Consider the following 9,304-nt stretch of genomic DNA (forward strand, 5'->3'; position numbering starts at 1 on the left):
GAAGCAATTTGCTAGACACAGCACGACCTAGCGGCCAGCGCAATGTGTAACTTCAACTCGGGCCCATTCCTTAGAGAAAAGCTTCTGAACTCACCAAGCAACCACTGGCTGGGGGCTGAGGATGAAAAGAGGATACGGCATCCACAGGGTGTAAGGAGGGTATCTGTCTGAAGGCAGCAAGCACTTGCACACTGCACCGGTCAGCTGTCTTTCACCATACAGCAGCACCAAAGCACCACGAAGCATGAAAGGATGCCACTCTCTTCCCAAGGACCAAATCTTGTACTCCATCAAAGTCTTGCCAAAGGCCTTGGGTGCAGAGATGCAGCAAAGTAAGACAGTGCCCATGGTCAGGCTGCCCATGAGGCAGAAGCCACAGCTTTAGACATGCTTTTGATCCCTGAGGAATAGATCAACCTGTTGGGCAATGACAATCCTGCTGCTTCTGAAGGAGACAGCTTGTGTAGCCTCTGCTCCTCAGACCCTGAGCAAGAGCTGAAAACATGTTAGGGGGTGGCAGATACAGCTCTGGACAGCTAAATACAGCTGTACTATACCAGTGTAACTGGAAACATGTTCCACTTTCTATGTTATTCACATCAGCTGATACCACATAACAAATCATTACTTCTCTGGTTCAGCTCAATGCAAACGGAGTAGAATATTAGGAAACATCTAAAGATAATCACAAAATAACAGGAGAATAACAAATATTTCTCAAATTGATTGTACAAACAAGTTTTATTGTTAAAAGGGAAAAAAAAAAAAAAAAAGAAACACAACAGAGTTCCCAGTTTCAATTGCTGTTTTATTTCAAACTGAATACTGGTGAACTTCTGATTCTTGCACTTCAAAACTTCCTATATTAGTTTCGTGCAGTCTGAAGGACTTGGCATTTTCATAACTCAAGGCACAGCACCAAAATGCAGTCCTCAGCCTGACATCCAGTCAGGGTTATTCTGTGGGTTAATCAGGATTCTTGATTCCCAGAGATTTTGTGCACACTGGTTGAGCATCTGATTACAATGGTGCTATAAATGGGTAAGACTATCCATCAGGTAGCTTTCCAGACAGTACATGATGTATTCTACCTCAGGAAAATTAGCGTGCTTATTATTTCACAGCTTGGATTCCAGTTGCTTGCAGAAGTGACCTCTGTGTTCTGGAATTATTTGAAATGTTTGTCACATTCAGTAAATGTCTTGTTTTACTATCATGGTGATATTCAAGCATATGAACATATTATTCTCAGAATCATCAGAGAATCCTTGTAAAATAATGTCATAATTGCCCTAAAACAAGCAAGAAAAAAAATATTAGTGCATAAGGCTGTTCACTCTTGTCTAAATAGCTGCTTGGAATAGTTCTGGTGATTTCTGTTAGGACTGAAAAAGAAAGATTCCCATTGGGGACTGTTATCATGGGTATATTCAGATATATGTGTATATAAAAAAGTAGCACTCATCTTTCTTCCCATGACCTGGGTACTAAGGAACAGCAGTAGGCTGTGGTCCAGCTTGCACTTGTCAGGGTCCTCTCTCAAACCAGAGTCCTGTGCTCCTGAGGGCACCTGCTCCTCCTTCCAGAGCTGTTCTCTTGAGTAACATTTCTGACTCCACAAATGGGAATTAACTGAGTTGATACACCAGGATGCATTCTGCAGCAACCAGCTTTTTTGTTGTCAGCTATAATCACATACTGGATAACTAACTGCTATTCACCCTCAGTGGTGTTTACCAAAATCATCAATTCATAGTGAATGTATGATGTGAATGCATCAAATCTCTGCTTGATGAAAGCTAAAGCAACTTCATACTATTATTGGTGGCAAAAAGTTTGTCCTGAGTTTGGACGTGATGTCAAGATTAGGATGAACTAAGTTAGAGAGAGGAGAGTAGGAGGAAGGAACCACGTGAGAAGAGTGCTGTAGCCATTCTTCAGTCCCCGATCAAAGCAGAGCCAGTGCTTCCCCTAGTGTGAGGTCTTAAGCTGCCTACTTCAATCATGCTGTCAGTGGCCAGCTCACCTCCCTGCATGAAGCATCTGCTCCCTGACTAGTGGGATACAGCTTGCCTGTACCTTAGACATAAGCCTGGCTCTGTCAGTCACACTTTCTCGTGGTGCACACTGCTGTAAGCAACACTAGTACTCACATCAGCTCAGCGTCCCTTCCAGACCCACCACTGTGCTCATTCACATCCAGCAGTCTGATTCATAAAGCAGCACCAACCCAGGCTTAGCTGTTGTCTAGCTACCCACCTTCACACTCTCGCACAGACTTTTGTAGGTACCAGGACAGAAGACAGCTTGGTGGCCCCTACTGAATCCAGGTCTTACCTTACCTTCTTTGACACCTGTCACCTTCCTCTTCTGATACGGCAAACTGGAGATGAGTACTTGGGAGCTGAAGGGCTCTTAGGACCAATCTAAGGACTGGGAGGCTTGCAAGTGTTTCTAGTTTACAGGGAAGGCTATGATTAGAGTTAGCTCCTGGTCTGGAAGAGTCCCATCAGGAAGTGTCAGGTCTGCCTCATCTATAGGAGGACTGTTTATGGCAGAGGATATTCCTGTCTACTACCAGCTCTGGGGCTAGAAGAGATGCTGTGCTGGATGGAGTTCAACACCATTGAAGGCCCATGAGCTTTGAGTTAAGGAGAAGCTGGAGATTTTGTACCAGTAGAAGCTCCTTAGTAACATTTATGGGAATGAATAGGGATGGTAAGGGTCTTAAGGCTCAGGCAGCTGATGAGGCAGGTGTTGGATGAGAGTGGGCTAACCTGAGGACCGATGCTCCTCCTGGTTTAATGCTGGAGCATTGCTTTTACTCTTGGATATGGTTATCCCTCTTCAAATCTTTGAACAGGATTTCAGGGAGGAACAGATGAGCGTGTGAAGACAACATACCATAAAGAATGAAACGGGCAAGAAGAGTATGGATGGATTTACTCAAAAAGGTTAAAGGAAACACAATAATTTACCAAACAAAATTGAATGATTAAGGTGACATTAACTGATATCTTTGGTCTTTTCTTTTATAAAATAAAGGAGGAATAATAAAGGAATAATAACGTGAGGACATCTAACATTTCAAGATGCTACCATTCTGGAGTCATAACTTCAGGCATGAGAAAGTTTTCTGACATTTCCTTCTGCTGTTTTCTACAGTTTGAATGAAAATCTCTTTTCAGAAAATATATACCTGTAAGTATGTGATTCTGCTATTGCTATTTTTTTATATAAAATGCTGAAAAGTACCTTTGGAAAGTTTGTTCTTGAACCTTTAATGTCAAATGTTGTTTCAATTGTTTCTGTAAAACAGAGATAATGATAATATAAACGGTTACTTAAGCATAAAGCCATCAATCAAATTTCTTAAATAACTTCAAAGCAATACGGCATATCTCTCAGCAGCAGTGCCCATACCATTTACTCTTCCACCGATAAAGCCCTCACCTGTTTCTCCTCCCAGAGCTCTGCCTATTTGTCTAAACCACAAAAGAAAATAGAAATTAAGCCCAATACTCCTGCAACATCTCCTACAGACCCATCCTACTGTGATAACTCAAATAATGTAACTTGTAATAGTAGTTCAGTTGAATGATAACCGAAGAGAGCTGGAATTAATCTTAAAACAAAGGAAAACACAGATTTCATATTTTAACTTCCTCGCAGGTTTCTTTGGCCTTTAGTTTGACATCCTGCCTGAATTTTCTGGATCTGAGCCTGTGTCATGTTAATGTTGGTTAGCCCTTACAACAGGATTGATGCCTCTCTAATAAGAAGAGCGTTATACATGGGCGTAGAGAATCTCTTTAAAAACACATCCAGACACTTCTAAATGAATTGTTTTCTGTATATTAGTAGTGCCCCTAGCTCCTCTCAAGTTTTCTGTCCAGTCCAGTCAAATGTACTCTTTCTGGGTAATTTTAAGAGATGTTAACAATAAGTGTCATGACAAGATGAAGGGTATTAGCAATCCTAATTTATAGAGATGGAAACTGCAGTACTGCAGTGATAATCCTAATTTATAGAGATTAGTAATCCTAGTTTATAAAGATAGAAACTGAAGCACTATTAAACGGCAGGATATTAAAGCATAGAATATGGAAATTTTCTATTTTAGCGGGGTTCTGGCACTGGAGGACTGCCTGCTTTGAAGTCTGCTGCCTGTCAAGCAAGGTGAACAGGTCTAGATTGTGGAGAGAAAAATCCATCTGCATGGGTTGATCAATCAGTCCTTTAAGAGATCTGCTTAGTGAGGAAAAAGGGCTGGCAGGATATGGCCCTGTTGGGGAGGGAAACTGCCAGGCAAGGGAAAAGCACTGTATGTTTTCCTTACTGACCTCCTTTCAGCCTTCTGCACACTGAATATTCGTCGTCAGCGGCTCCACTACAAAGGACTTCTTTCCAGTGAAACGCTTTGGCTCCGTCAAACCAGACATAGAAGATGACCTTCAGGAAGGTGATGTCACTTCCTAGTTAAGACATTACAAGTAAGAAAATGGTAGCTGGTGGGGAGGAGAAACATATATGCAGACGTGCTATTTAAATAAAAACTATTTTTCTCTGAAATACAGTATTTTTTAAATACTCCCCCCCCCAACTAACAAAAATACATATCTTGAAAACTGTTACTTCCAGAAAAACAAAAAGCTGGTTTTCAACAAAAAGCATCAGTCATAAAAAACACTTGAGCGAACAATTTCAAAATCAGTTTTAATTTCTTTAGCAAAGATATCGAAGTTCACTCAGCTCCACAGCTAACCCAAATAAAGAGTCAGATGAGGACTATGTTGTTTTAAGCCGGTGTTGCAAACAAACTGTCCTGGATGCTGGTAGCCATGATAAAGACACCTTTCTAGTGAAGCAAACTTAGTCCAGCTCCAGCATATTTACTCAGAAGGTAAAGTTTATCATACAGCCATTTCATAAGTAACTCCACCTGCCAGCTTAAAGATAGGTTTAAAGATTAAAATTAGGTTTGCATACACAATCCAGTATCATTTCCAGCCTCTGGAACACACATATTCTTAGTAGGAGTCCTGCCTACTTGGATAGCCTAATAATATTCTCCTTCCTTAAAAAGACTTGGAAGTTCTTCAGGCCAGAAGAGTTTGTGTGCTGCAGCTCCTGCCTGCTTCTTCCAGACAAAGGCACGTGCACCTAAACTGTCTCAGATTTGCATGTACCGTGGCAGCCAGCATGCACAGTTCTGGTAAATGCCCCAACAAGCAAAATTCAAACATGCTTATTTCCATAAATCATTTCTGTCCATCAATATAATTTACCTATTCAATTTTTAATCACAGAAACTAATCTCCTAAATAATTTGTCATTTAGGATGAAATGTCAGCTTTTTGCTTGTATTCCATTTTCTGCATTGGCAGAATATAATTGTCTAGTCAAGGGGGACTCACGTGGAATCCAGGTAAGTGCAGCCTTCCAGACGAAATTGTTCATAATGCTGCAAGGTGTCAGGTTAAACATGAAAATATGAGCTATGGAATCTACAGGAAAAAAGTATTTCATATTGGTAGTGTGACTAGGCTTCTCCAGGAAAATAATAAAAATATACATATATATACACACAATAAACACATACACAGTATTTAGTATAAGGTATATACTATAAAATTGCCTCATCTAAATATCCATCATAAGTATTAGATAATAAACATCTATTTTTAATTACAATTTTATTTATTTATATGCTTAGAGGTAAAAATAATGTATTTATTTAAATAGCAAGAAAAGTCAATTATTTGGTCAAAGATATTTTGCACACAAAACATAAGAGGCAAAATTATTTTTATTCCTCTTCTAAAGTTAAACAAACTTTTTATTAGCACTAAGCCAGCGTGGTCCTCTGCTGAAAATATTACTACTAATGCTAACGATGGAATCTATATAAACTTGCTGACAACAGCTGAAAATGTTTTTAAGGTATCAGCATATTTTCCAGGATAAGGTAAATGAGCCTTTGAGCAGATTTGCTTTGTGTGACCCACCTAGCGCTGTACAATGCACAGTGTCAGAAGCAGGGTGATAAAGCATCATACAACCTGTATCTAACCAAATGTAGACCCCATTAGCTGATATTTTAATTTAAAAAAAAAATAAAATTCAGTGACAGCCTTTGGAAGGGTTTTCAGTCAGTGTTTTTATTTTTATTTTAGGGAAGATGTCTGTTCAGATGTGCGCTGCGTGCTGTGGCGGGGAGGCGGGCTGGGGAAGGGGTACTCCTGCACAAAGGGGGCAGCAGGGACATGTACAGGGAAGGGTTCTGCCTTGTGTTTCAGGGATTAAAGCGAGGGCGTGCAGAGGGAAACTGTCTGGCTCTCTGTAGCCATCAGTCAGCTTCTCATCTTAGGCACAACTATGCATGGGGAATTCCGATGGGAAAAAGGACAAACAAAACCACCACGGTCCCAAAGGTTTGGTTTGCAAGCTTAAGCACTGCCACTTTTACCCTTGTGAAGTTTTTGAGTATTAATATAAAGCAAAGTACCCCAAAGAAACATGCCTTCCTGTGCCTCATTTTATATAGCTATTTTACAGTGATGTACAGTAGGGATGCATGCAGATTTCTGAAAGACATGGGCTTTTCCTTGCAAAGTGTCTCCTCCAGTGCCCACCTTCAGGCCACTGAGCTCGCCTGGGCTCACAGAGCCTGGTCGGCACAGACAGAGGGGGGGTGCCACGTCGTTGAATAATCAACCAAAACTCAGTGAATGATATGGATCCAGTAGCCCACAACACAGGCGTGGCAAGAAGGGACACGCCACGTTTCCCCAGTGCCTGAGCAGGCCTCCAGCCCAGCAGGATATCACATTCCCCCTTTCCTTCCATATACTTAAAGCTTTTCATTGTAATACATTAGTTAAATCGATGTGGATAATTTATACAGCACAGTACTTGCAAAACACATTTAAATCACTTGTCTTCTAATATTTCCTGAATCAAAACATGCCTGCTTTACCTGGGAGTAAACTTAGCTGCTGCAACCAGCATTGTGGTAATATTTACACCTATGCAGTATAATTCTTATAATAAGGTAATTAATAACAGAAATATACTTCAGCTGAACTTCTTATTTTGCTGTATTCATCAAAAAACAATTCTGAAAGAAAGCTCACATTTCCTCCGACTACAACAATTATTGTGCAAACACCAGTAAGAAAAGAATAATCTATGTTTTACTTACCACAAAAAGTGTAAGACAGTTCTAGATCTGATGATATGCAAAGAAATTCACTGACTCCAGGGGCAAATAAAATTAAAAAGAAAAGTCCAAACATAGTTACTTTTTTTGCTGAGTATTCAACGGAATAAAACTTTGGCTGGGGGAAAGAGGAACAAAAATTCAGCATAGTCATGCCCCGTCACATGTCTTCAGGGAATATTCAGTTGTTTTGTCAAATTCTCTGCAAGCTTAATTAATCCTACTACAGCACGATCAGTTATCAACACAATAAATTTTGTGAAGAAAAAGAATTTCTGCCTTTGTTGTTACATTTTCATCAGACAACGCAGATCAAGCCACGAGTGAAAAATGAAAGAGAGAACTGTATGAAATGGGGAAGTGAGGAGAAGTAAAATTATGATCACTAGAAGCACGTAAAGGGCAAGTTTAGTTGACTCATCAGATGTAACATTTGTTAAGGCATAATTTCAAACACTCACAGTGTTTGCTGTGCATACTGAAGAAGAGAAAAGTTCGCAATTTATGAAAACCAAGTCTACTCTTTTTATTGATATGGTAGCCAGTAACTCTCACAAGTTTTCAGAATGAATTTCTTACAAAGTTCACCGTGCTTTAAGAACACGCCAGCACTTTGGAGGAGCATAATTAGATGACACATTTCCAAATGGAGGTAAGCACGGAAGCTGAACGCAACTGTCTGACACATTATTGAGTAGCACCACCGATATCCTTCACAATGTCAGCTGCCATCTTCAAAGCTGTATCTATCAGTTAGACTACTTAGTGAAAAAAATCTTAAAAATCCATAAAATGACAACTGCCAGCGCAGCGCTCAGGCGTGGGTCCAGGCCAACACCGAACACTAGGCAACTAATCACAAAAGCTGTTGGATTTTGACTGAGATGTTTCTGTAAGAACAGAGAATCTACCTGCCACAACTGAAGACGGGTTAGGAGGCCGATTTTAACCTAGGATGTTGAAAACAGTCCAGGTTGCAGATTTTGATACCTAAGTTTGAAAACGCTTTTGGTATTAGATATACCCCCTTATTCTGTCTGTTAGTGCAATACAAAAAAGAATAACATATTTTGCCTCTATGTGCTATATTAATTCTGTGGGATCATTTAACCATCTAACTGACAGGAAACACAATTACATTTTTTTTTCTGAATGTAATTAAATACACAAAGTTACTGAATTTACAGAACTTAAATTATTTTCTCCTGAGTTACCTTCTTGATTTGCATGTATGTCTGTAAGGTCCTCTTAGATCAGAAATTGTATTCGTTTCATGAAAAAGAAGCAGTATATACAATAGACAGGTATTTGGTTTTGTGCTAGGCAGGAAACTCAATAAAAATTACTTAGAACAAATATAACTTAATCAATTGTTCTGACTCTCCCCACTTCCTATCACAATTCTCACAAATTGTGTGCACACCAGGGCAATATTTTACCAATTATAAAGGTGAAGTTGCAAAAGATTAATAAATTGGTTTTCAGAAGTCTGAACTTGTAACACAAAAGGTGATTTAGGAATAGTGGCATGCACAAGAACATGACTAATTGTGCCCAGAAGATGGGGGAGTTCACAGTCTAGTTAAAGAAGGTGAAAATTCAACCAAAAATGCTTAAAAGTACCAACTAATGAGCTAATACATGTAATAATTCACAAAATAAGTTAAAAGTTTTAAAATTTAATATGGGTAGACAATTCTTTTCATTATTTCTGTATCTTTCTACAGACCACAAGAAGAATCCCACTGGCCTGGCAGAGTTCAAGACTGAAAGAAATTTCTGGCATTTGGCTTTTATGTGGGGAATTAAAAATGATACAAATTTCCTGACAGATCTCCAGAGTACATATATCACACGATTTTTGCTGTTGTTTAATTGGAGGCTATAAAACATGCAAACCCTTTGTGATCACAGCAATAATACAGTCCTGTTTCAAAATGGCCAAATTTTGCTTAAAAATAGTAAAATATGTAGTGACATTGAAATAAATAGAGAAGGGCTGTAATAGTTGGAAAAAAGAAATGGAGTAATGAGACAGCCACTAAGGAGTGATGAAGCAGCCACTAAAGAAGAGCTACCCTA

The 9,304-nt window shown here is 39.4% G+C and overlaps 1 protein-coding gene across 2 annotated transcripts; it reads right to left on the reverse strand.

Annotated features, from left to right (window-relative positions):
* Positions 1-722: 722 nt before the first annotated feature.
* On the reverse strand, positions 723-7,577 carry LY96 (lymphocyte antigen 96). Of its 2 annotated transcripts, XM_005443239.4 has the most exons (5): positions 7,205-7,574; positions 5,418-5,507; positions 4,344-4,475; positions 3,256-3,308; positions 723-1,292 (listed from the first exon to the last, which is right to left on the reverse strand). In XM_005443239.4, the coding sequence occupies exons 1-5, from the start codon at positions 7,374-7,376 to the stop codon at positions 1,191-1,193; spliced, it is 549 nt and encodes a 182-aa protein (XP_005443296.2). In that variant the 5' UTR covers positions 7,377-7,574; the 3' UTR covers positions 723-1,190. The 2 variants fall into 2 exon arrangements, with proteins under 2 accessions (XP_005443296.2, XP_055561995.1); XM_055706020.1 differs by lacking the exon at positions 5,418-5,507 and having other exon boundaries at positions 7,205-7,577.
* Positions 7,578-9,304: the final 1,727 nt, after the last annotated feature.

This window comes from Falco cherrug, chromosome 3, assembly GCF_023634085.1.
Source record: "Falco cherrug isolate bFalChe1 chromosome 3, bFalChe1.pri, whole genome shotgun sequence".
Taxonomy (NCBI): domain Eukaryota; kingdom Metazoa; phylum Chordata; class Aves; order Falconiformes; family Falconidae; genus Falco; species Falco cherrug.

Coding starts and splice junctions, on each gene's coding strand:
- LY96 (XM_005443239.4), bottom strand. CDS start 7,376: ATGACTATGCTGAATTTTTGTTCCTCTTTCCCCCAGCCAAAGTTTTAT. Junction 5,508..7,204: donor ACTGTCTTACACTTTTTGTG/GTAAGTAAAACA, acceptor TTTTTCCTGTAG/ATTCCATAGCTCATATTTTC. Junction 1,293..3,255: donor CAAGAACAAACTTTCCAAAG/GTACTTTTCAGC, acceptor TGCTTGTTTTAG/GGCAATTATGACATTATTTT.